Source organism: Microtus pennsylvanicus, chromosome 5 (assembly GCF_037038515.1).
Source record: "Microtus pennsylvanicus isolate mMicPen1 chromosome 5, mMicPen1.hap1, whole genome shotgun sequence".
Lineage (NCBI taxonomy): Eukaryota > Metazoa > Chordata > Mammalia > Rodentia > Cricetidae > Microtus > Microtus pennsylvanicus.
Genome location: NC_134583.1, coordinates 90,483,806 through 90,511,296, shown reverse-complemented (window position 1 = coordinate 90,511,296; position 27,491 = coordinate 90,483,806). Strand labels below are relative to the sequence as shown.

The window sequence follows — 27,491 nt, the reverse complement described above, 5'->3', positions numbered from 1 at the left end:
TTCAGAATTTGGAAAAATACATCATTTTCTTTTTTCTTATCTGTTTTTTTCTTCCCCTTCCTTCTTTTCTTTGTTTTGCTTTTTGTTTTTATTTTGTATTTGGGTGGGTTTTTTTTTTTATATCAACAGTTGATTCAATGGTCTTGCATAACATATGCAAGCAAGTCTAGTAAGACTATCTTCACCCTAATTGCTTCTGTCAGCTTACCATTTATATCTACTAACAAATAATACATTTATTTGAGTATTATATTTGTGTTTATTGGTTCTAAAGAACTAAAACATACCACCAATTGACCTTTTTTTCCCCAATAGTTAAGGGCCAGCTGTGGTGGCACACACTTTTAGGGAGGCATAGGCAGATGGATCTCTGTCTGAGTATGATACCAGCCTGGTCTATAGAGCAAGTTCCAGGACAGCCAGATCTACACAGAGAAAACCCTGTTTCAAAAAAACAATGCAAACAAAAAAAAATACAATAGTTAATGTTAGTTATAGATAATAAAGAAAAATATCATCCTGCCACTTTATGGGCAGCAAGATAGATAGTAACAGTGCTTGCCACAAAGCCTGATGACCTGAGTTCCATACCTGGGAACTAACTGTTGGCAGAGACCACTCATTTGTTCCAAGCAACCCAGACCTGAAATATTCACTCAGAAGCCATATTATTTGCAATACTGTTTGGCCAGTAGCTTAAGCATATTTCTAGCTAGCTCTTATATCCTAAACTAACCCATCTCTATTAATCTGTGCATCACCCACCATGAGGTCATGGCCTACTGCCAAAGTTTCAGCGGGCTTCAGCAGAGGCGTCTGTCTCTGGTGGTGGCTACTTGGCTTCTCATTGACTCCGCCTTCTCTCTCTATATATATATATCTCTTTCAGCCTGGCTTTACTCTGTTAAAGTAAAGCCAGGCTGAAAGCAGCTTCTTTATTAACCAGTGGCAATAAAACATATTCACAGCATACATCACTTCCCCTTTTCTGTCTAAATAAAAAGGAGGGTTTTAACTTTAACATAGCAAGATTATATATAACAAAACAGTTATCAAGCAAAAAATATAGTTATAACATATATATCTACTTTATCTTTTATCATAACTAAGGAAAACTATAATTACAACTATTCTTCAACTCCATCAAAGACTTCAGAGGCTGGGCGGTAGTGGTGTATGCCTTTAATCCCAGTACTCGGGAGGCAAAGGCAGGAAGATCTCTGTGAGTTCGAGGCCAGCCTGGTCTACAAGAGCTAGTTCCAGGACAGGCTCCAAAGCTACAGAGAAAGCCTGTCTCGAAAAACAAAAAACAAAAAACAAAAAAAAAGTTCAGAAAGATATAACATTACCTAAGTAAACAAGAAGTGCATTGTAAGCGACTTCCAAAATTCTAGAATTGACAGAGACATCTCACTGCTTGGACAGTCACCCAAAGTTCTTATGTATGATTGGGGTACCCATCTTCAGCCTACTGGCCCAGAGTATCCAACAGACTTTTTCATAAAGCAGGAAATTTCAAAGACAGTTCTGCCTATATTGACAGTTTGTCAATCACTTTCTTCTGTGTCCTGCAGAATGTCTGGCAGATTCTCTTATGAAGCAGGAACTCGGAAGGACTGTCTCACCTTCTTTAGGCAGTCATTTTTCTGTGAGTCCTGCAAGTCCAGTCAAGCAGTTCAGGCAAGACCAGTTTCTTTCCCAAATGGCTAACATAAGGAGCCTCTTTGATGCCCATCATCCTCTTGAAGTGGATTGATGATGCCAGGAGCAGATGTGTCTCATTACCATAAAAAGTCTTAAGCTCTTAAAACGTTTTAAATGCCATATTCTGAAGGTCTCTGAAAGATTTGAAGAACATCTAACTGAAATAATCTCTATATATCTAGAAAACCTAACTAACATGACTACAAGCTTGACTATTATAGATGACTATCTGTTAACCTGTATTTCTTAATTACACTACATTTTTAAATGAACTGTACAAACATACTTTAATCAGGAGCAGAAATATACATATAGCAAAATTGACCTAAAATTTGTATCAATAGACCAAGATCCACACCAATGCAAAGTATTCATCCCCCTTTAACTGAAAACAAACATTTATAAACAATATTTGGGAATTTGGGCCTAGTTCTCTCCAGACTGCTTCCTGCTTTTTGTTGGGTGAAGTAATTTGGGGTGTTCACGGTGACCTTTCGGGTGTCTTGGTACTTTAAAGTATATATATATTGGTTTGGCTTAACAGTTCCCAGAATCAAATGTCTCTCTGCAATCACAAAAATTTAAAGAAAACAATAGTATAGATAATCCAGACTCTGTGTATATTCCATCTTTACATGGCTTATTTTCTTACTCTATTACTTTTTTTTTACAAGTTTACTTTGTCTTTTTAAAGACTTTATTTTATTTTTTTAAAAAACCATTTACTTCTTTTTATAACTCTCTATACTCTTTTTCTTCTCTCTCCCAAGCCTACATACTTATCCAACAGTGTGACCCATTTAGGGGTTTTTGTTTTGTTTGTTTTTTTAATCTGAGTCTGTCTTTATTGCTTATCTGTAATCCTTTTCTGACCAGGACTGCTTCTTAAAATGCAAAGCAGCATGGCTAGGACTAAGGCTGCTTTTCCTTTTGGCTCCGACCACACATGGCAGAGGTCTGTTCACTGCCTGAGACTGCAGGGTGGGAGCCACGCTTTCACCACCTCAGCTCTGGTAACCAGTTGGTCCGTTCTGCCACCAAGTAACTTGCAGCATGCTGCTCACAGACCCTATTCAAGTGCTTGGCATCCTGAAAGAACCAGAGTTCGTGCTGGCAGCACAGCCCAGGAAACCGCTATTTTGAAACCACACATTTTTTTCTTTTGAATTATTTATTTATTTATTTGGATTATTTATTTAGGGGTAGACTCACAGATCATAGTCCTTTGCATGAACAGGGAACAGGAACCGAATCCAGAAGCAGGGAGAGAGAGAGAGATCGTGCCCTCTTTGTGTTGGCATTTATAGTATAAGAGGCCATACCCAAGTGGGCTGGTATCTTAAAGGCTACTGGCTAAAGGAGTTCCTACAGCAGGGACCCACATAGAAGAAGAAAGGAACTAACTTAGGTGCCTGGCACATACAAACCCACATACATAAAACTTTGCACATGCATACTTTTGTCAGGGAAGTTTTTTGTTTTTGAGACAGGGTCTTTCTGTCTAGCCCTCATTCTCTTAAAACTCTTTGAAGACCAGGCTGGCCTTGAACTCAAGAGTTCCACCTTTTTCTACCTCCTGAATGCTGGGATTAAATGAATGCCCCACCACACCTGAAAAGTAATAAATACAGTGTTAAAAAAAATGGATTGGTGAAATGGCTTAGCTCAGTGGTTCTCATCCTTCCTTATACTGCGACCCTTTAACACACTGTTCCGCATGTTGTACTGACTCCAAACGTAAAATTGTTTTCTTTGCTACCTCATAACTGTAATTTTGCTACTTTTACGAATCATAATGTAAATATCTGTTTTCTGATGGTGTTAGAGGACCCTTGTGATAGGGTTTTTCATCTCCCAAAGGGATCTCAAGTTGAAGGTTAAAAACTGCTGATAAAGGAACTTACTGCCAAATCCAGGGTCCTAGTTAGGTCCCCAGAACCCATGTAGTGAAAACAGAACTGCCTCCTGCAAGTTGTCCTCTTAACATCCACACTTCCAAGCTAGTGACTTGGATGGGAAACAGAACTGTCCTGGAGAAATTTTTCAGTCTGAGTTAGGCTTTCATCTCTACTAGCAAATTACACTGGTACTATTCCTTCAAATGTTATGATGGCCCTTTATCTCAGTGGCATTCTTACTCTAACTCCATCATTCAAGTCTGACCAGAACAAAAATATGTCAGACCCAAATTGGAAAATGCTCTGCAAAATATCTTGATTGGTATTCCTGAAAATTCTCAAGATCAGGGATTGGCGAGATGACTCAGTGAGTACAGATCCCCAGCACTCATGTAAAAGCTAGGTGTGGTGCTCGTGTTTGTAGTTCCCGCACAGGGGGAGGGAGCTTTAGCGACAAGCAGGTCCTGTAGTTCAATGGCCAATCAGTGTAGCCAAAATAGCAAGCCCCAGGCTTAGTGAGGGGAAAGAATAGTGGAGAATAACAGAGGAAGGTATGTGATGCCTGCTTCTGGTCCCCACATGCTTGCATAAGGGCATGTGTGTCTTGAACTTGCATATACAAACCAACATCACACACACTTTTTCAAGATCATAAAGCAGAAAAGTCTGAAAAGCTGTCATCTTCTGCAAGTTAAAGGAGTGGTGATGACAAAATGTGGTATCCTGCATGTGTTCTTGGCTCTTGAAGAGGGCATTGCGTCTGGGGACATAGCTCAGTTGGTAAAATGCTTGGCTAGGATGCAGAGTCCTGTCTGTTCAGCTCTGGCACCATATAAGCCAGTGGTCGTGACACATGCCTGTAATCCCAACACTTGAGAGTCTGAGGCAGGAAGATCACCAATTTGAATCTAGCCTTGATTACATACTGATTTCCAAACTGCATCAAGTTCCAGACTAATCTGAGATGCGCAGTACGATCCTCTTTTAAACCTTGAAAGAGACAGAATATAGAATAAAGAATAAGTACTATAAGCTATCCCTTGTGTTCACTAATGACATTGAGCCTTCAGTTTTCTTTTTCCTTCCTTTCCCCTTTCCTTTTAGACAGGGTCACACTGTGTCACCCTGAGTGGCCTCAAACTTAGAGTGATCCTCCTGTCTCTCCAAGTATCAGCATTGCAAGTGTGTACCACCACCACTCCCACTTTCCTCAGTTATCTTTGACTATAATTTCTCTAGTTTCTAGCATCCAACCAGAAGATTACAAGTTGTCTACATTCAGTTTTGCCAAGGTGTTGTGGTTTTTTTTCCTCTTTTGTACTTGGATTATAAATGTGTACCATCATGCCTAACTTCTATTTTTCGTTGTTGTTAGACAGGGTTTCTCTGTGTATCTTACCCTAGAACTTGCTCTTTAAACCAGGCTGGCCTTGAACTCACAGAGATCTGCCTTCCTCTTGTCTTCCAAGTGCTGGAATTAAAGGTATGCGTCACCACTGTCTGACTACTTATGTATTTTATGTATATGAGTGCTCTGTCTTCACACACGCCAGAAGAGGAAATCAGATCCCATTACAAATGGTTGTGAGCCACCATATGGGTGCTGAGAATTGAACTCTGGGAGAAGAGCAGCCACTGCTCTTAACTACTGAGCCATCTTTTCAGCCTATTATGCCTGATTTTATGCAGGAGTTTTCAAATTTACTGTAGAGCTGAGTGTCTGTATCCTCCCCACCTCTCCTCCCCCCTCCACCGGAGCCAGCGTTACTCTGTATAGCCCTGGCTGTCCTGGAACTCGCTTTGTAGACCAGGCTGGTCCTGCCTGAATGCTGGGATTAAAGGCTGCACCACCACAGATCTGAGTTTTGTTTTTTTTTTTTTTTTTTTTTTGGTTTTTTTTTCGAGACAGGGTTTCTCTGTGGTTTTGGAGCCTGTCCTGGAACTAGCTCTTGTAGACCAGGCTGGTCTCGAACTCACAGACATCCGCCTGCCTCTGCCTCCCGAGTGCTGGGATTAAAGGCGTGCGCCACCACCGCCCGGCGATCTGAGGTTTTTTTAAAACATAGGTGAAAGCTGGGTGGGTAAGTGCACATGATTGTGAACCCAGTACTCTCAGAGGATGCATAGTGAGACCTTGTCTCCAAACAAAACAGTCTCCCTGCAAAACACTTATATATAATAGTGTCACACCCTTTAGTGATTCTCACTGTACAAAGTGTATCATTTAGACATGTAAAGGCACTTGGAATCTGCCCAATTCTTTCCCTCCAGAATACCTGCCCCCACCCTACCCCTACTCTCCCACCCCCTCCCCTGACCCTTGTCACTTAGGAAGACAGCAAAGTCTCTTCTGAGGTGATCTTTATTCCAGTGGCTGTCTCTGCTGCATTCCAACAACTCACACTACTCAAATTTGATGGCTCTTGCTATATTGGACTAACTACTGTATTAGACTTAGACTGGCTACTTACAGAAAAGTTATTCCACTTATATTGGAGGATTAAGATCACCATTCTAGAGTTCACTTCCCTGCAGGGTAGATATGAGTAGGAATATCATGTAGTTTTATATTTTATAAGTTAGAAACCTTATACAATATTGTTGTAAACTGCTGCTTATCTCTGTTCTCTATCAGAACAGACACTATGCATACAGATTGGCAGGGTGGAATTTTAGACTGTGTTGGGGTATAAGTAGAAATGAACAGGCTAGACAGCTGGCAGGTTCATAGGACTTGCTTGCTTATGTATGTATGTATGTCTTTACTTGATTATTTTGGCATTGGTTTTATGGTTTTACTTAAAGGAGCCCTCCCCAACCAGATTTGTCAGATACATTTATTTTGTTTGTTTATTCTTTAAGACCGGGTCTTGGGGCTGGAGGGATGGCTCAGTGGTTCAGAGCAGTGGCTGCTCTTCCAGAGGTCCTGAGTTCAATTCCCAGCACCCACATGGTGGCTCACAGCCATTTGTAATGAGATCTGGCGCCCTCTTCTGGCCTACAGGCATACGTGGAGACATAATGTAGTATATGTAATAAATAAACAAACAAACAAACAAATAAATAAATAAATGGAAAAAAAGAAAAAGACCTGGTCTTACTGTGTAACCCAGGCTGTCCTTAAAGCCACAATCTTGAAAAACCAAAAAAAAAAAAAAAAGCCGCAATCTCCTCCCTCAGCCTTCTGAATTCTTGGATTATAGGTGTGTGCCACCACACCTGCTGTTTTAGATTTCAGCTGATCTGTTGATAGATTTAATATTAACAGTGATTACATGTGGAAATGAATCCATCTGGGAAAAATAAACAAGATAGTAAGGATTTTCCTTTAAAAAGAGGGGAGAGGCTTGAGAGATGGCCCTGTGCTTAAGAGTATATTCTTTCCTTGCAGAGTAGGTTCTCAGTACCCACACTCAGTAGCTGACAACTGCCTATAACTCCAGAGCTAGAGGATCTAATGCTCTGTTTTAGGCTCTGCAGGCACCTGAACTCATGTAAATATCCACATATATATATAATTTAAAATAGGCCATTAAAAAAGACTGAGAACAATTATTATATTTAAGAATATGTGTGATGCTTCATCTTGTTGTTGTTTCCGAGACAGGGTTTTTCTGTAGCTTTAGAGCCTGTCCTGGAACTCATTCTGTAGACCAGACTGGCCTTCCACCTGTCTCTGTCTCCCGGGTACTGGGATTAAAGGTATGCACCACCACCACACACCATGATATTTCATCTTAAAACAACTTGAAAGTGAATTTCAAATTCTGTTCTTGAATTAATGAGTGAGACTATCTGATCCCCACCAAATTCTACCTTGATTTTAATGTGCTCTGTATTTGTTATAAAATAATTCTCCTACATTAATACTTAGAGATACTGCTATGGCTTAGTTATTTAATGTAATCTGGTTTAAGTAATACTTTAATATTTTGAAAGCATTTTTTTTCAAATTTATCATCCATACATTTTATTTCAGTCGCATACATGTCTGAAATGATTTCTGGCCAATTTTGGAAAGAACATTTCTCTTTCAGCAAACCTAATTATACTAGTAATAGTTGTCACGCTCATGTGCCCAGCTCTGCACCAAACCATTTACGTCTATTCTCCCATTACCTTTCCATATAACAATTCCCTTTATTGGCATCCTTTACAGACAGCTCTCATGCTTAAATGAGGTGGACTGATTGTCAAGAACAGTAACAAGGAATGCATTACAGAGCCTAGACAGCAACCAAGTCAGTTTGTAACCAAACACCTCCAGGAGAAATGTTTGGTTCACTGTGGCCTCCTCCTTCCAATGGTAGTCAATGTAGTGGTCATTTTACCTTGCCTGCTATAGGCTTCCCAATCCCAAGGCCAATCCTATCCCAAATCTTGTGTGATGGGTTCTTAATAGCCAAAGACTTTTCAAGTATATATTTATAATACTATGAAAGGATCTTTATAATCAGAAGAAAAAGTTCATGCATAATGTTTTGTATATTTAGGACATTTGGGGGATGTTTTGTTTTTCATGTGACTTTTTAACATTTACTTTGTGTGTCTGTGTATTTATATGGGTGCTTGCATGTCACAGTGTTCATATGGAGATCAGAGATCAACTTGTAAAAGTCAGTTATCTCCTATCATGTGTGAACTCTGATACTGAATTTAGATTATCAGGCTTGGTGTCAAGCACCTTTACTGCTGAGCCATTTTTCTATCTCAGGAGACTTTTTTTAAAAAATATTTTTTATTTTTACTGAAAGTTCATGTTTTCTTAAGTGCCAAAAGCAAAACTTCCTTCTAATCTGACAATAACTTCTCCAATTTCTCTCTCTTTTTTTTTTTTCTTTTCTTTAAACACTGTCTCACTGTGTAACCCTGCTGTCCTCTGTATAGACCACACTGGCCTCAGCTCAGAAGATCTGCCTGCCTTTGCATCTGCTTCTTGAGTGCTGGGGTTAAAAGGTGTTCCGACATTCGTGGCTCTGTGTGTGAGAGACAGATACAGAGACAGAGGTGCCAGATTTTCCTGTACCCCAGGCTGTCTTGAACTGACCCTCTTGCATTTAATTCCCAAATGCTGGGGTTACAGACATTCATTACCATTTTGGGTTTCACCCCAGACCATTAACCCCTTCTGTTAGTCCCTTTTGTTGACTGAACACATGGGCGCTCCTTCCAGCTTAGATGTTGTTTTTTATCTAGTCATCTGTTGGTGGACTTTTACATTATTTCTAGTATTTAAAATCAGCTCCCTTACTGGATATCCTTACACACATATCCTTGTACACAAATGGGCCTTGTTTGTAGGATGGGTTCCTGAAAGCATTAAAGGGTATGTTTATGGAGCAGATAAAATGGGGTTGTTATGTGTACATTACATTTTTTATATGTTGACAGATTGGAAGATGTGATTTTTTTCAAAGATGAAAGATTTCTCATATTAGCCCTATTTTCCAGTGAGTTGTGATTTTGTTTGTCAAGGGTCAGGTTTTGTTTCAGGGATCTGGTTATTGTTGTTGTTTGTTTATTTTTGAGACAGTTTCACTGTGTAGCCCTGACTATCCTGGAACTTGCTCTGTTAACCAGGCTGGCTTTGTCAGATCTACCTGCCTCTGCCTCCCAAGTACTGGGATTAAAGGTGTGCGTCACCACGTGGCTCAGTTGAATATTTCTAATATTTCTAAGTGTTCATCTTAATGACCTTTTGAGAAAGTGTTTCTCTGTGTAACAGCCTTGGCTGTCCTGGAACTTGCTTTGTTACTATACCAGCCTCAAACTCACAGAGATGCACCTACCTCTGTCATCTTAGTTACTTAACACTTCAAAATGTAGTTGGAAATATTTAAAGCAAGTGTCAGTTAGTACTTAGAAACCCGCTTTGCCAGAGGGTAGAGAGGAGAATCTGTTCTTGAGGTGTAGCTGTTGTGAAATGGTGATAATGCTTGTCTAAAAGAGATTGACTTGGTAAACTTTTAGAAGTGCATCCTGGAAGTGAAATGAGGTGTCATTGGCAGGTGAGTGAAAACAGTCGTTGGAATACCTCCAGAAAAAGAAAGTTGAAGTTAAGATTCCTGTATAAGGTTGTCAATTTTTTATGCTGTATATTTTCTTTCAGATTCCTTTGTTTCTTCCTCCTCCTCTCAGCCTGTATCTATATTTTCGACCTCACAAGGCAAGTCCCTAACTCTTTTTTTGCACATTAACAAAAGAAAAATGTTAAGAAAGAGGCTGTAACTGAGGATGAGGTGGAAATCTTTTATTGCCCCCACAACTCTCAAAATGGAAAATAGTTACTAGCCCATCCTTTTGCTATTTAAAGGTTGCCAGTAGGTCCTGATTGAGGCTAAGTGAACCATTTAATACAGCATAAGTTTTATGTGTAGTTTTGACTATTACATAAAAAAATTAAAAACTGAAACTGGGCGGTGGTGGCTCACCAGCACTGCAGAGGCAGAAGCAGGCGGATCTTTGTGAGTTCAAGGCCAGTCTGGTCTACAAGAGCTAGTTCCAGAACAGGCTCAAAAGCTACAGAGAAACCCTGTCTCAAAAAAAAAAAATTTAAAACTGGAGTTGGAGAGATGGCTCAGTGGTTAAGAGCACTTGTGTGCTCTTCCAGAGGACCCGGATTCAATTCTCAGCACCTACATGGCAGCTCACAACTGTCTGTAGTTCCAGTTCCAGGGGATTCAACTGCTCACTCAGACATGCAGGCAACCATAACACCAATGCATATAAAATTTCTAAAAATCATTTAAAAAAATTTAAAAACTGGGGACTGGAGAGATAGCTCAGTAGTTACGTGCACTGTCTGTTCTTCTAGAGGACCTGAGTTCAATTCCCAGCACCTACGTGGCAGCCTACAGCTGAGTTCAGTCTTTAGGACCACATGATAGAAGGAAAAAATCAATTTCTATAAGTTGTCCTCTGATATCCATATATGAATTGTCTCTCTTTCACACACAAACACACACACTGCTAAAAGTTTATTGCATTGGGAATGATAACTCAGCAGTTAGGAGGTCTTGCTGCTCTTCCAGAGGCCCTAAGTTTGATTACCAGCAATTATATTGGGTGTTACTGTATTTCTAGCTTCAGGGGATCCAGTACCCCCTTCCAGCATCCACAAGCACTACACTCTACATAATCACACTCCACTCCCCCACACAGACACACAATTAGAAATAAAATAAATCTTAAAAAGTTTTAAAGCTTGTCTGTAGGGTTTGGGACTTCTCAATCCCAGCATGCACTTAACCTATTAATTTGAATTCATATAATTGATAGAGAGGGGCAGTGAGTTTAGAAAGCAATATGAGAGTATGCGTCCAGTGACCTACAAAATAACAGCCTAGCTACAGGATTTTAAATGTAAATCTGACTGGAATTTATCCCAACAGTGAGGCTGCTTTCAGATCCTTAGGAATAGCCAAACAAGTAAGTTGACTTGTAACAGTTAAGGCTCCTTATTCTAGAAATTAAGATGTGACTAAAAAAAAAAAAAATCAAAGTGTGGTAGCTAGCTAGCACTCTGAAGGCAGAGACAGGAAGATCACCTGAGAGTTCCAAGCCATCCAGGATTGCACAGCAAGATCCACCCAGTCACACACACACAAAAAAAAGTCTACCAATGGGGAAGTCATTAATTAAGTTAACGTGACAGCTGCTGCCAAGAATTGAGAGTGTGGCTAGTAAAGTGCACTCCATTTGTGCTGTGGCACTAAATCCAAACACAAGTTAGTGGGGCGCTCTTAGTACAACACTTGGCTCCCATGCACAAGTCAGCCAAGTGCTGAGGGTGGTGGTAGCGGCGTGTATAATTAGAGCCACTAGGTAGATCTCAAAAGTTCTATGTGAAATAGTCATTATTCTGGCTGGGATTTTCTGCAGGTTGGATGCTGATTCATTAGGAAGACTTTGACCATAAAATAATAAAATCACAGTGCCGGGGATGTAGCTCAGTTTAGGGTACTTGACTAGTATAACTGAGGCCCTGAATTAGATACCAGTACTGCAAAAATTAAGGTCTGGAGAGAGATGGCTCAGTGGTTAAGAGTACTAGCTGCTCTTGCAGAGGACCATGGTTTAGTTCCCAGCACCCATGTAACAATGTATAAACCATCTGTAAATCCAGTTCTGGGGGACCCAGTGACTTCTCTTCCCACTGGCACCAGGCAGGCATGAAGTGAACTTACATATATGCATATAAAACACTTGTGCCCATAAAATTAATAGAAATATTTTTAAGTTAAAAAGAATAAAAACCGGGGCTGGAGAGATGGCTCAGAGGTTAAGAGCATTGCCTGCTCTTCCAAAGGTCCTGAGTTCAATTCCCAGCAACCACATGGTGGCTCACAACCATCTGTAATGGGGTCTGGTGCCCTCTTCTGGCCTGCAGGCATACATACAGACAGAATATTGTATACGTAATAAATAAATAAAATACTTTAAAAAAAAAGAATAAAAACCTTTTGAAATGTTTTAATTCATAGCGTTAGATGGCATTAGAGCCCCTAACTTTTTATAGTATCCTTAATTTTATGATATTAAGATAAGTAGAATCATAATTCTGCTATATTATGAGCCAAATATTGACCTTTGAAATACATGTTTACTTTCTGCTTACCAAAGAATTTTGACTCATGCAAACTCAGAATAATCTTACTGTAAAGGCAGTTAATGGTGCTATATCCCTAACAGTGTTCCAGTCCAGCCTCTTTAGTAACATTTCCCTGCAAAACAAAACAAAAAACAGTATTCAAAAATCAGTCCAGGGGGCTGGAGAGATGGCTCAGCAGTTAAGAACACTGGCTGTTATTCTACAGGATCTGGGTTCAATTCCCAGCACCCACATGGCAGCTTACAACTGTCTATATAACTTCAGTTTCAGGGGATCTGATACCTTCTCATCAGCCCATATAAAATAAAGTTAAATTATTTAAAAATCAATCCAGGGGAGCTCTGCTAGTCTGGAGGCCAGACTCTTCATCATGTGAAGAAGCACTTGGTAGATGATTAGTTGTGCTCTAGGGTAGCTAATATTGGAAGTTTGTAATCTGTCTTTAAAAATAAGGAGAGGAAGTTGATATGTTTGTTGGTTACCAAAACCCTGGGACTAGAAGCAGTCCTGTCTCACGAAGGCCATTCTTAATGCTGCCCCTAGCAGGAACTTTGAGTCTTTGTCATTAACCCAACTAATCTTTTGGCCCATTAGTTTTGGGGAAAACACACTACTTTCATCTATCCAAACTGCAGCAATCATTAAGTAGAACATTTTTAGATTTAAGAATGATTTGTGGGCTGGGATTGTAGCTCAGTGATTGCTATATATAAAGACCTAGGTTCAGTCCTCAGCATAACAAAAATTGTTTATATTTTTAAAACTGAAACGCAGATAATCTACTTACCATTATCAGGTTTCAGGGAGGTGCATGTATCAAAAAAAGAAAAATGTCATTAATTGAGTAAAAATGTTTTCCCAAAATAAATTACATTTATTAACTTACTTTTATGAAAGACATGTGTCATAACCTAGGAAATCAAACTTTTTAATAAATATATTTATAGTTAATGTGCCTACGGAATAATCAGTTCCTTCTTAATTAGCTTGTGCTCTAGAGTAGACCCTTGTAGTCTTCTTCCTCCAGGCTCCTTTTTCCATCAAGCAGACCTTAACTTCAGGCACTCCCTAAGCCTTTCAGAAATGAGGAATGAATTTTAATGGTGTCTTCCTATATGTTATAAGACACAGGCAGATATACTATATGTGGGTAATATTTAATGAGCCTTTACCATGCTAGTGTTTGATGCAGATCTTTAATCTTCACAGCCAGGGGTAGAGGGGAGGCATTAGCTCTAGAATGGTAAGATTCCTAACTCAGGGTCACACAAATCAAAGACTCCAAAATCCCTGCATATAACTGTTGCATCTTTGATACAGACGATCATAAATAGCTGTATTTAGGGTTTAGAGGCTTTTTAAAGGATGTCATATTGAAGTTGATGTTAAAAACCATGAGAGCAGAAAAGGTAACTTTAACCATATTTTCATTATTAGTGATAAAATGTGCTATCATTTGGGGGAGAGACCCTCCATCAAACACAAAATCATATTGAAATTTGGTTTCAGCTTTGAAGAGAGTGGATCTAGAAAATACTTAAATTTTATTTAGAAAAGTGTTTTGTTTTGTTTAAGTAGATGGCAATAATATTGGAAAGAGGGGTTCCGTCCACCATTGAGGACTGGAAGTGGAACTGCATCTTGGGCATTTGTGTTCACTTTGACTGATGCAGTGGGTGTCTGGAATAGGAACTTACAACACTGAACTTTGGGGCAAGCATTGAGGAAAACATTTTGCCAGTTACAGCCTTTTTCTAAAACAAAAAAAAAATTTAAGTGAAACATTTTTCTTTGTACAAAGGAGACTTTTTGTTTAGGATCTTGCTTGGCTGCAAAGTTGTCTGCTGGCTAACTTCCTATTTGGATGCTGTGGCTGAAAGTCGCTGGTACTGTTGTGCACGGTAATGTGTCTGCCTTCTTGTTTTGTGAACATAAGAAAATTCAAGTGTAGGAAAACCTATACCTGAATATTTCAAGCTTCCCTTGTATTGACATACATGCTATCTATGTGAAAGAATCACTTAGTGGTTACTGCAAGCTGGCACCCCTTTGCTAATGTGTGTAGTTTTCTATGTTGAGAGTAGCCCTTTAATTAAAACAATAGAATTCCTGAGTAAGAGGGGAATTAAGTGATAATCATGACATTAGTCTAAGCTATTCATTCTTTTTAGGAAGAACTCTTCACAGTCTATCTAAGATGCTTTTTGGATTTAGATTACATGTTTTCAGTGATTAAGGCAGGACCATTTACATAGAGAAGTAGTAGACTTTTATTCTTAGCTGTTTGAGTGGATCATATGATTGGAAAAAATGTAGGGAAAATTTTTTGAAGAATAGCATAAGCTGTAAGGGACTTTACAGTTCAGATATTTATTTGGTGTATATGTTGAGTTCACTTAAAGTTTTTAATTGTGTCACTTTTTTAATCCTCATCTTATAAAATATTCTAATTCTAGAAAACCCTCCTCAGTCAATTCCCATGCCAGACTCTCTAGTCAAGTGGAGTTTTGCCTTATTGCATTTAAACTTAGTGTTATGATATTTTTAAAAATAGGCTCAGAATTGGCTTTTTTTCCTTTATGTGTAATTCTGGAATGGGACCCAGAACCAAGCACATGCTCTGCAAGACCTTTACTATTAAGCTCCACCCCTGCTCCTCTTCTGCTGTGTCATGTGCTCCTGGACAAAACGATGGACAATGAAGAGTAGCCACCTGTGACTTATAGGACTGGAGCTCTGAAGTGCAGCTCTGACCATTCTGCTCCCTAAAATTTGCCAGATGTGCCTAGGTAGTGGCCATGGGGTCTAGAGAACAGAGCCTGGGCTCTGTCCTTAGAGATTCTGAGTTAGTGAACGAAAGACACAGCTTCAGAAATCGGTGATGATACACACTTTAATCCCATCTCTCGGGACAGAGACAGGTGGGTTTCTTAGTTTGGGAGCAGCCTCCTCTGCAAAATGAGTTCCAGGCTAGCCAGGGCTGTGTAGGAAGACATTGTCTCAAAAGAGGTTTAATATTATTATTACTACTATTTTTTTATAAAAAGCTCCCATAGTTCAGCAGTGGTGGCACAACATGCCTTTAATTCTAGCAAGTTCCAGAACAGCCAAGGCTACTCAGAGAGAAACTTGTCTGGAAAAAGCAAAACAACAAAAAAGCTAATAGTTGCCCTACGGATTAAAAAATTATAAAAGGCTGTGTCCAAGGCTGTTTTTTAAACATCTTCATTCACATAGCACCTAACAGAATCCCAGCACTCGGGAGGCAGAGGCAGGCAGATCTCTTAAGTTTGAGGCCAGCCTGGTCTATAAGAGCTAGTTCCAGGACAGCTAGGGCTGTGACACGGAGAAACCCTGTTTCAAAAAACAAAAAAACAAAACAAAAGCAGAAGTTAAAAATACTGTTTGGCCTAGACCAAGTGATGTAGAGGTTTTTCACTATCCAAAACTTAGAACTGGACAGAAAGCTCTTTAAAGTCAGCTGTGGTGGTACATGTCCATCACCTCAGCATTGCATCTTGCCCCTCTAATAAAAGGCATAGCCTGTAGTCTGTGTCAGGAAAGTTTTTATGTGAGATTGAGCAGTTTGCCCACCTTTATACAGTACAAGGACTTTGTGTGTGCAGGGGCGGTGTGTAGGTGATTGCACATGTTTACAAATGAGAAGACAACTGTGATGTTTCTCAGGACCTGCTCACCTTGGCTTTTTGAGATTTGGTGTTTCGGTTGACCTGGAACTTGCTGAATATGCTAGGCCAACTGACCAGTGAGTTCCAGAGGTCTGTAACTGTATCCTCAGTACTGTGATTACTGGTGTTCACCCCTGTGCCTGGCTTTTTTTAAACTGAAGTTTCTAGGACCCAAACTGGAGTCCTTGTATTTGAGTGACAGGCACTACAGACTGAACTGATATATTTATTTGTGCGTACGTTTGTGTGCAAGTGTTCATAGAGGCTGTAGGAGGACACAAAGCCACAAGAACCTGCTTGTCTTTGTTCTACAATGCTGGGGACCCAGGCATGCAGATAGATGCTAGGGATTTGAACTTAGGTTCTCAATGCTGGTAAGTGCTCCTACCACTGAGGCATCTCCCCAGCATCTTTTGTTTTGGTTTGGTTTGGGTTTGGGTTTTCAAGACAGGGTTTCTCTGTGTGACAGCCCTGACTGTCCTGGAACTCGCTTTGTAGACCAGGTTGACCTCAAACTCAGAGATCCACCTGCCTTTGCCTCCCAGGGGCTGGGATTAAAGGCTTGTGCCACCACTGCCTGGCATATTTTGAACTCTTAAAATGAATGTGAATATTGAGTCCCAATGTTGGAAAAGCTAATTTAGAAACTACTTGCAATGATTTATTTTATTTTATTTTATTTAAGACAGTCTCACTATGTCACCCTAGCTTACCTGGTACTCACTGTGTAGACCAGGCTGGCCTTGAATTCATAGAGATTCGTCTACCTTTACTTCTCTAGTGCTGGGATTAAGGGCATAGGCATGTCGTCTTCTTATTTTAATGTGTGTGAGTATTTTACTTGTATGTATGCCTGATGCTACAGAGGCCAGAAAAGGGCATTGACTCAATCCCCTGAAATTGGAGTTTTAAATGATCACCATGTGGGTGCTAGGAACTGAACCCAGGTCCTCTGCCCAAAAAAAAATGCTCTTAGCTACAGAGCCATCTTTCCAGCCCCCCCCCATTTTGTTGTGTTTTTTTGTTTTATTTTTGTGTTTTTTTTAAATATTTATTTATTATGTATACAATATTCTGTCTGTGTGTATGCCTGCAGGCCGGAAGAGGGCACCAGACCTCATTACAGATGGTTGTAAGCCACCATGTGGTTGCCGGGACTTGAACTCAGGACCTTTGGAAGAGCAGGCAATGCTCTTAACCACTGAGCCATCTCTCCAGCCCCAAATAATGTGAAAACAAAATAAGAAACTTATTTTTGTGTTTTTAATAACACAAGCTGTCCTCTCCTAATCTTACTGCTCTCAAGTGTGGGATCCCATATGTGTGCACCATACCCTACTCATGAAATTTTTTCATGAAGATCTAAGTGTATATGAAGCATTGTGAGGTATATGTTTGCTTGTCTGGAACTCATAGCAGTCTGCCTGCCTCTGCCTCCAGAGTGCTGGGGTCAAAGGCATGAGACACTATGGGCTGAATGTTTGAAAAAAGAAAGCTAGTAGACATTTTATGAGACATAAAATAATCCAAAACTGATTGACCAGCAAGTCATGTAGTGTGTAGGTAACAACTTTCAAGTTGTCTGGAGTTTTCTGCTGTGTTGTAAGGTACTGATTTGAACAACACTGATGACTGTTAAGTGCCATGCTGACTACTAACTGGAGAGTTCTTGTTTAGAATTGTAGTAAAAGAATTGTTACATTCTGCTTAATGTTTTCACACTACAAACCTTTCACTTCCTGCCCAATTTTTTTCCCATTGTATTAGTACATATTAGCACTACCCGAGTTTGTTAGAATTACAGTTAGCTACAATTTCTTTTCATCTGCCAGATTTCTAATGGAGATCATTAAAATTAAAACACAGATGAAGATGTTACCTTCTTTGACTACACATGGGAAAGTCTGACAGTAATGAGAGCTACATTTGTATCATGTGCTCACCAAAGAATGAACAAAGCATTGTTTTGTTTACCCTCCAAACTTGCCCTAACAAAACACTGTCCACCATATAGTTATGAAATCACTATTAGGTGTGTGTGTCTGTGTGTATACATCTTGCTATGTAGTCTATAACGTGGTCTTGAACTCTCAGTCCTGCCTCACTCTCACCAGTGCTGGAAATCCTGGAAAGCACACAGCTCTAAGATTATTTGTGTGTAAAATAGTTCTGTTATTTTCAAGAATCTTTAATAAGGAGCTGGGGCTGTAGCTCAATTGCCTGACACATATGAAGCCCCTGGATTCAAATCCTAGCACCCCATAAACAGAAGTGTATTATATTCCGGTAGTATTAGCATTTGGGGAGGTATAGACTGGAGGATCAGAAGTTGAGGGCCATCCTGAGTTATAAAATACAAAATAATTTTGAGGCCAGCGTGGAACACAGAAGACTTTGTCTCAAAAAAAAAAAAGAAAAGTATGTATTTAGTAGAACAGTTGCAGTCTGTCAGGTGGTTATGATGTTCATAAGAAAATCCACTAGTATTCTGACAGCAAGACTTCTAGCCTAACCTCATAGTTTTGCCTTAGATTATTCCATAACCAGTTCAGAACCATTGGAGTGCTTAGAATTCCGGGGAAATATGAGAGAAGCCAGAAAGAGGAAACTAGCTCGTTCATGTCCTGCCACACATTCTGTAGTCATCATTTCTTTGCTTCATGCTTTCTTTTTCTTTTCATAGACTATAACCAATACCATTATTTTGCTTATTGATTTTTGTGTATTTCTGTTTCTTCTTACTCTGTTAGCTCCATAAAAGACAGGGTTTTTCTGTTTTATTTGCTGCATTACCCTAGTTTCTGAAACAATGTCTGGCATGTGATAGATAGTGAGCATTGATGAATGATAATTCCCTTTATTGACACTCATCTGCGATCATAAAACAAGTAGGCTGCATGCTCCTTCGGGTCAGCTCTGTTTGCCTCAAAGAGTTCTATTCTGTTAGGAAAGCTTCAGAATTTTAACCCACTTTGCTGGGCTTGATTTATCTTACACTCTTTTCATGCTGAGTATCTCAGCTATGTAGTGATGGTTGTAAGCTATGTTTGCTACATTTGTAGCCTTACTTTTTTGTCTTAGTTTTGTAACCAGACTTTTTTTCTTCTTTCATTTTGAAGCATTCCCCACTACCTAGGCTACAGCTTTGCTGTTCTAAAGTTCAGATCCTGTGACATAAAATTTTAGTAATATGCCATAATAAAGCAACTTTTTTTCCCCTTTTAATGGCAGGGTTTCTATGTAGCCCAGCTGTCCTGGAATTCACTATTTAGACTAGGCAGGCCTCTGACTCTCAGAGATCTTCCTGCCTCTGGTGTCCCCGCCCCCACCCAGTACTGGGGCTAAAGGCATACACCACCACTCTGAGATAATAAGATAACTCTTGGGCTGGAGAAATGGGTCAGCGGTTAAGAGCATTGGCTGCTTTTCCAAAGGTCCTGAGTTCAATTCAGTTAACTCTCAATTTCCAGCAACCACATGGTGACTCACACCCATCTGCAATGAGATCTGGTGCCCTCTTCTGGCCTGCAGGCATACATGCAGGCCAAATACTGTATATATAATAAATAAATCTTTAAAAAGAAATAAGGCAGCTCTTTATATGGTGTTTGGGAACATCTGTAACAGTGGGATTTTGTTAACTGTACTAATTAATACTTAATTCTTACTTTGGTTTTTAATAGATTTGTATGATGTCATAAATTTTCTTTTATATAATTAGAAGAGAGCCTAAGCTACATGTAGACAGTCCCAAAGGAATTTTTCTTTTCATGTTTTCCCAATTACTCTTTTATGCTCAAGGCATTGCTGTCCTGAGCCTACTTAGACCTCCCCTGATCAAGTTGTGCCTTTGATTCATTTATTTAGGAATATTTTAAGGTGTGCTTTGTTCCAGATCCAGAGATGTAGCAGTGTATGAAAAAGACACTGTCTTCTCTCATGTGCAGAAAAGACAGTGCTTTTTCTTTTTGGGTATGGTTATCTTCATCTTTCTTTAGATTAGAAAGAGATTATCTTGTAGATCAGACTGGTCTCAAACTCACAGATATCCACCTGCCTCTGCCTCCCGAGTGCTGGGATTAAAGGCGTGCGCCACCACTGCCCGTAGGAAGAGATTATCATGGTAAATGAATGAATGGTTGCTGTGGAGTTAATAATCAGTAAGACTGTCATTCCTGTTTTTAAAAGAATTCTGTTTACTGTCTTAACCAAAGAAACTCATACCAATCAGTCTTTTTTTAAAAAAAAAAAAAGAATTATTTATTTATTTATTAAGCATACAATGTACCGCTGACAAGGAAGGCACCAGGTCTCATTACAGATGGTTGTGAGCCACCATGTGGTTGCTGGGAATTGAACTCCGGACCTCTGGAAGAGCAGCCAGTGCTCTTACCCTCTGAGCCATCTCTCCAGCCCCCTCAATCAGTCTTTTTCAAGTAAGAAAGATTTATTTTGGCTCATGAGTTCAGAGTATTTACTAGGTCAGGAAAAAAAGAACAGGGCGCGTACTCAGGTGGCTACTTTTATTGTGTGAGTCCCTAGAGTAGGCGTGGGCAGATCTTCACTCTCAGTTAACATCACTGAAACATGCTCACAGTCATTGAGTGATTCTAAATCCTGTCAAAGTGACAGCAAAGATATACCATCCCAAGTCCACTCTTGTCTGTCTGACAACCAAATGTATCAGTATACGTGCACACCTGGCCCAGTGTTAGGCTGTGTCAGTCTCCATAAATCCCCGCAGCCTTGACGGTTCCAACAGTGTTCAAAAGTCCAAGTCCAGAGTCTCCTCAGAAGTTCAAGGCAGCTTACTATTATACTCTGTTGAATTTTTAGTTAAAATGACTGGTCAGATAAGAGATTTGGGAGCAGGCCCGCCTTTTCAACACTCTTCAGAACATCAGGCAGTTTGTATCCCTTTCTTAAAGGATGGGATGGAATGCTTTTAGTCTGATTTTCAGGCTCGGGAAAGATCTGCCGCCTCTCTAGATCAAAACCTTGAGCCAAGCTGCTTCCTTTTCCTTCTCAGTTTGTGAGGACTGTAATGGGATCTGTAGAGACAATGTGTTCTCATTGTTCAGCTTACAAAGGAAGGTATAACAGCATGTAATAACACCAGGCTGTTTTGTGTAGTTTATGTTGTTCCTATCAAATAACCCTTCGCCCACCAAGAAAAAAGGAACGAAGGAAGGAAGGAAAAACTTCCCAGACCTCCCAGAACCATCACCCCCTTATACAGGGGGGGAAAAAAGTAGAAAATTCGAAAGTATTTGTCAGCTGGACGGTGGTGGCTCATGCCTTTAATCCCAGGCAGGTGGATCTTTGTAAGTTTGAGGCCAGCCTGATCTGTAGAGCTAGTTCCAGTACAGCCAAGATTATACATAGAAACCCTGTCTCAAAAAAAAAAAAAAAACAAAAACAAAAAAGGAAAGAACAAAAGAAAAGAAAAAGAAAATATTTGTCCTGAGAATGTTTTCTCATTCATTTTTGTAGCATGATACTGGCTTTTATTTTACTGTTGGCAGTTTAATGCATGTTTTGTAGGCTAACCATTGATTTTTTTTGTTATGTATTTGTGTGTGTATGCATATGTTTATGTACATACAATTTGTGTAATTTAGAAATAAAAAGCATGCTGCTTGGCCTGACTAGCTAATGTGTACTTGCATCTGGCAAAAATCTTTTTCTTTCGAATTCTGGTCATAGCGGAATTGGGCTCTCTTGGCTCTAATGAGCCACTTTCAGAAATTATAACTTCTTTCTTTCGTTTTCTGAAATACATAACCCTGACCTTACAACACTGCTTGGAGAAAAAAGAGAAGCATTAGGCAGCCAATTTATTCTAGCCAAAAAAGGAAAAGACCCCTTGGTTCTTCTAGGTATGAAAAAGCTAGATGTGTCTCACGGGACCCATAAGGACAGAGTAGACACTCCAGTTTCTCTTACAGCCGGCGGTCCTTGCAACCACCCTTCTATTCCAGACAGTTTCCCAGAGCAGCCTGCTTTTCTCTCAAAAGAAACTGGTCCAGCAGAAGAGTGGATAGTTAAAAACAAAGAACCCAAGAACCCGAACAAGGTTCCAAGTGGAGAGGACAGACGTGCACTGGATCTTGGGCAGTGTAAGGCAGAACACGTTTCTACACATTCCCTGTCCCCGTCTGAACTTTTAGGAGCCAGTGTAGAAAAAGATTCTCCGGAGTCACCATTTGAAGTAATTATTGACAAAGCAACTTTTGACAGAGAATTTAAAGATTTGTATAAGGAAAGCACAAATGATTTGGGTGGATGGACAGCACACAGTGGTAGAGAATCCCCTGCAGACTTGTTGGAAATGAATGACAAAGTGTTTCCCCTGAGAAATAAAGAGGCAGGGCGCTACCCAGCCTCTGCACTGCTCAGTAGACAGTTTTCACACACCACAGCAGCATTGCAAGAGGTGTCTCGATGTGTGAATGATATGCATAACTTCACTAATGAAATCCTGACTTGGGACTTGGTTCCTCAAGCTAAACAACAGGCTGATAAATCATCTTCTTGCACCACAAGAAGTACAGGACCAGACAGGAGTGAACATCGCTCAGAGATTCCAGTTATAAACCTTAAAGCAAGCACTTATCAGAAAATGCCTGTATGTTCTCTTAACGGGAACACTCCCATCACCAAATCCACAGGTGACTGGGCAGAAGCATCTCTCTCTCCAGAAAGCACGGTGGCTGGAAAACCTGTCAAAGACTACCTCAGCTCCACAAAAGAAGCCAGCGGCAGAGGTGTGCCAGGAAGTTCCCAGCCGCTTCCAGAGTCGCCTGTCTCTGTGCCTGAGAAATGGGTCCCAGGCTCTGGAACAGCTACAGTAGAAGTAGCTTTACCTGATCTGAGGGATGCCTGGCCTAACTCCGTCACAGAGGTTGATAGTTCTGGGGAGTCCGAAGACACAGTAATAGAGGACCTTTCAGCAGATCCCTCATTTGAGACCAATAAAGTTCTGCCTGGAAAACCTGCCACCCTTCCAGGCGCTGCTGCGAAAACAAGTGGGAGGGGTATCAAAGAAACTCCCAGCTGTGAAACTGTGAGGAGTGAGATGTGTGGAAACTCGGAAGACCCAAGCAGTGAGGCTGAACTTCGGGGAAAGAATCTGGAAGGTGAGGAGGTGTGTTCACAAGTATCTAATACTCTGAATGAAGTTGCACCTAAAAAGCCCGCTGAAACTGTCAACCCCGAATTTCCTTCAGCAGCACCTCCAAATGTTCTTAGCGAGACAGGGTTCCTACCAATGGCAACAGCTTCTGCCAACTTTGAGTCTTTGCTTGGAAAATATGTTGAAGATACAGATGGTTCCTCCCCAGAGGACTTGCTGGCTGCCTTCACAGCAACCAAGGAGAACGGAATAGTGGATAAAGATCACCACATCTTGGAAACAGTGTTAAAGAAGACAGCAGACTTTAAAAACACTTTACCTGTGGAACTCTTGCATGAAAGTGAGCTAGGTGGTTCTGAAACCAAAGACATTAAAAACAAATATAGTGAACGCAGCAAAGAAACAAATGGAGGTGAGCTTGGTGTGTGCTGTCCTCCAGGTGCCTCCATAGTGACTCCCGACTTAGAGCAGGAGCAGCTCACCATCAGAGCCATCAAAGAATTAGGGGAAAGACAGGCTGAGCAGGTGGAGGCTGAAGAAGCAACTCCTGGAGGAAAGCTCAAGCAAGCCTTTGCTCCACAACCTTGGCCACAGAGGTCATCTGATATCCTAGAACATACAGATATCAAGGCTGGATCTGATCTTGGGATTTCCAAAAAGCCCGTTCTCATCAAAGACACTAGAGTAGATCCTATTTCCAGCCTTAGCAAGACTGAAACGGTTAACAACCATGTCCTAGCAAGACTTCTGACTGACCTCTCAGGTAACCATTTACACCAGAAATTCTGCATGTGGGTAATTCTGTGGTTGCCGTTCTGCTGTATGTCCTGTATGTGAAAGGAGATTTCCCCGTACACACACTTAGTGATCACTGAGCTTGCTTTCTCTGTTCTGGTATTTCACAAGCCACAGACTACTTGGTAACACTAACCTCCTGAGGTTTTTGTTTGTTCGTTTTTTTTTGTTTTGTTTTGTTTTCGAGACAGGGTTTCTCTGTAGCTTTTTTTTTTTTTTCTCTAGCTTTGGTGCCTGTCCTGGAACTCTTTTGGACCAGGCTGGCAACAGAGATCCACCTGCCTCTGCCTCCCAAGTTCTGGGATTAAAGGCGTGTGCCACCACCACCCAGGCTAACCTGAGTTTTTAAATTTTCTGTTCTGTTTCAAGGTCTGTCTTTCTTTATACGTGGCCTAAATGTGGTTACTGTCTTTAAAAAGATCACCACATTCTTATGTATTTATTGGTTTTTTTGTTTGTGGGTTTGTTTTGAGGCAGGGTTACCCAGACTGGCCTGGAGCTGACTATATAGCCAAGGCTACTGAACTCCTGCAGTCCTGCTTCAGCCTCTCAGTTCTGGGATTACAGGCCCAGTCTGTATCTTAGTTATTTTCAAAGTTTAGTTTTTTAAAATCTCCATTGATGAGCACTTGGGTTTTGGTTTTTTTTTTCTTAATAGGGAACTTGTAAATTTTAATTAGTCATCAAAGATAAAAGAATTCCTGCAGGGAAACTCAGTAAATGTAACTTTTAATTAATTTACTATATTCCACAGAGGGTTTGTGCTCTAAAAGTAGGTGACCATTATTGTAGTATTCTTTTGGAGTAATAAAAGAAACTCATTAATTCTTACACTTCGGACCTACTGAATAGCTTCAACAACAGAACATTTGACAGTACCAGAAGCCCTTCTTATCAGCAGTTTATTTGAAATGATCTCCTTTCTAGCAGTTGGCTTCCAGTATAATGGTTTTGAATGCTGTTTGTCTCACAAAGTGTATTACTTTTTATTGCTACAAGAAGACAGATGACCAAGGCAAGTTATAAAAGAAAGCTTTTTTTTTTTCAAGACAGGGTTTCTCTATAGTTTTTGGTTCCTGTCCTGGAACTAGCTCTTGTAGACTAGGCTGGCCTCGAACTCACAGAGATCCTCCTGCCTCTGCCTCCCGAGTGCTGGGATTAAAGCCATGCGCCACCACCGCCCGGCTAAAAGAAAGCTTTTAAGAAGGACTTGCTTACAGTTTCAGAGAGTGTAAAGCCAACTGGGGTGTCATGGGCTTTTGAAACTTAAAAGCCCACCCTTGGTGACACATGTCTGCCAACAAAGCCAGATCTATTACTGTTTACCAAACAAAACAGTTCTACCAACTAGGCCAAGCATTCAAGTATATGAGCCTTTGGGAGCCATTCTCTTTCAAACCACCACAGAAAATTTGGGGGGCGGGGGTATTTTAAAGCTCTACACATAGTCAGCATTGCTTATACTTGTAATTCTAGCTCTCAGAATGCTGAAGCAGACATATTGCCTTGAACTCAAGGTTAGCCTAGACTACACATTAATACCCTATTTCCAGCCGGACGGTGGTGGCGCTCGCCTTTAATCCCAGCATTCAGAAGGCAGAGGCAGACGGATCTCTGTGAGTTTGAGGTCAGCCTGGTCTACAAGAGCTAGTTTCAGGACAGGATCCAAAGCTATAGAGAAACCCTGTCTTGAAAAACAAAACAGAAAAGACCCTATTTCCAAAAACAAAGCCGTTCATAAAAAATGGCACATTTGATACCCAAGCTTTTTACCATTACTGCAAAGTCAGTAATTAGCTGCTAGACTTCCATAGTTTTTAAACTCTTGATGCTTGATCCTTGTTTTCAAATGAAGTTATACTTAAACTTATAGCAAAAGTTAAGATTTTGGTCAGGCATGATGGTACACACCTATAATCCTCACACCTGGGAGGTAGAAGCAGGTGTTCAGTCATCCTTGTTTACATAGTGAGTTTGAGGTCAGCCTAGTCCTGGACAGTGTGGGGGTGGGGGGCAGGGAGAGAGTAGTATTTTTTTTAAATATTTATTATGTATACAATATTCTGTCTGTGTGTATGTCTGCAGGCCAGAAGAGGGCACCAGACCTCATTACAGGTGGTTGTGAGCCACCACGTGGTTGCCGGGAATTGAACTCAGGACCTTTGGAAGAGCAGGCAGTGCTCTTAACCACTGAGCCATCTCTCTAGCCCGAGAGTGGTATTTTAAATAAACTTTTATGCCTAATTTTCCCATGAATGTATTTTCTTATTAAAGACCATGAGTAGCCAGGCAGTGACAGCACATGCCTTTAATCCCAGCACTCCAGAGGCAGAAGCAGGCAGAGTTCTGTGAGTTCCAGGACAGCCAAAGCTACACAAAGAAACCCTGTCTCCAAAACAAAACAAAATAAGGCAGACTGCTGGACAGATACTTAATCTTAAATTGTAATCTTTAAAATCAAGAATTATTTAGCCCTATAATAGTATTTTAAAGATTAAATGTGAAAATATAGTAGCGTAGCGCATTGTCGAGTATATAGTTAATAGGTGTAGTACAGGACTGGTACACACCTTTTTTCCCCCCTAGACAGGGTTTCTCTGTGACTTTGGAGCCTGTCCTGGAACTAGCTCTGTAGACCAGGCTGGTCTCGAACTCATAGAGATCTGCCTGCTTCTGCCTCCTGAGTGCTGGGATTAAAGGTGTGCGCCACCACCACCTGGCTGGTACACACCTCTAATACTAGCCTTCCAGAGGCAGAGAAAGGCAGATCTCTGTGAATTCCAAGCCAGCCTGGTCTACATGGTGAATTCCATGACAGCCAGAGACCCTTTCTCAAAAAAAAAAAAAATTAAGAAAGAAAACAAATAAATAAACCCTAATTGTGTGTGTATGTGTTATTTTATATGTGTGGGTGTTTGTATATATATATATATCTGTATACCACATGCATGCCTGGTGCTTGAACCCTGTTACTGGAGTAGCAAGATGGTTGTGAGCCACCATGTAGGTGCTAGAAATCAAACCCAAGTCCTCTGGAAGAGCAACCAAGTGTTCTTAACCACTGAGTCATCTCTCTAGCCCCCTAAATTTATATTTTTAAAATTTTTTTTATGTCTCTTCATATTCTTTTATTTTTCTTCCATTTTTCTTTTCTTTTCTTTTTTTTTTTTTTGGTTTTGGTTTTTCAAGACAGGGTTTCTCTGTGGCTTTGGAGCTGTCCTGGAACTAGCTCTTGTAGACCAGGCTGGTCTCGAACTCACAGAGATCCTCCTGCCTCTGCCTCCCGAGTGCTGGGATTAAAGGCGTGCGCCACCATCGCCCGGCGCATTTTTCCTTTCTTATTTTCAGTTTTTCCAGACAAGATTTCTCTGTGTAGCTTTGGAGCCTGTCCTGGAACTCGCTCTGTAGACCAGGCTGGCCTTGAACTCACAGAGATCTGCCTGCCTCTGTCTCCTGAGTGATGAGATTAAAGGCGAGCAACACTGTCCAGCTTTTCTTCATATTCTCTTCCGTATGCGCTTGTTCTGTCTGTGCATGTGAGAGAGGACTGGGGAGAGAGGGAGGGAGGGAGGGAGGGAGGGAGGGAGGGAGGGAGGGAGGGAGGGAGGGAGGAAGATAGATACTTGCACATACATGTATCAGAGGACAGCTTGAAGTAA

General features: G+C 40.6%; 1 protein-coding gene across 4 annotated transcripts in view; it reads left to right on the top strand.

Annotated features, from left to right (window-relative positions):
* The window catches only part of Rtn3 (reticulon 3), a 58,164-nt gene that overhangs the window by 11,605 nt on the left and 19,068 nt on the right, over positions 1–27,491 (top strand). Inside the window, exons 2-3 of one of the 4 annotated variants that reach the window (XM_075973390.1) lie at positions 9,712–9,768; positions 21,884–23,800. The exons of 1 other annotated variant lie outside the window; for it this stretch is intronic. In XM_075973390.1, coding sequence (XP_075829505.1) covers positions 9,712–9,768; positions 21,884–23,800 — 1,974 coding nt within the window. Of the gene's footprint in view, positions 1–9,711; positions 9,769–21,850; positions 23,801–27,491 lie in introns of all 4 variants that reach the window. 2 more of the 4 variants (XM_075973389.1, XM_075973391.1) reach the window with 2 other exon arrangements.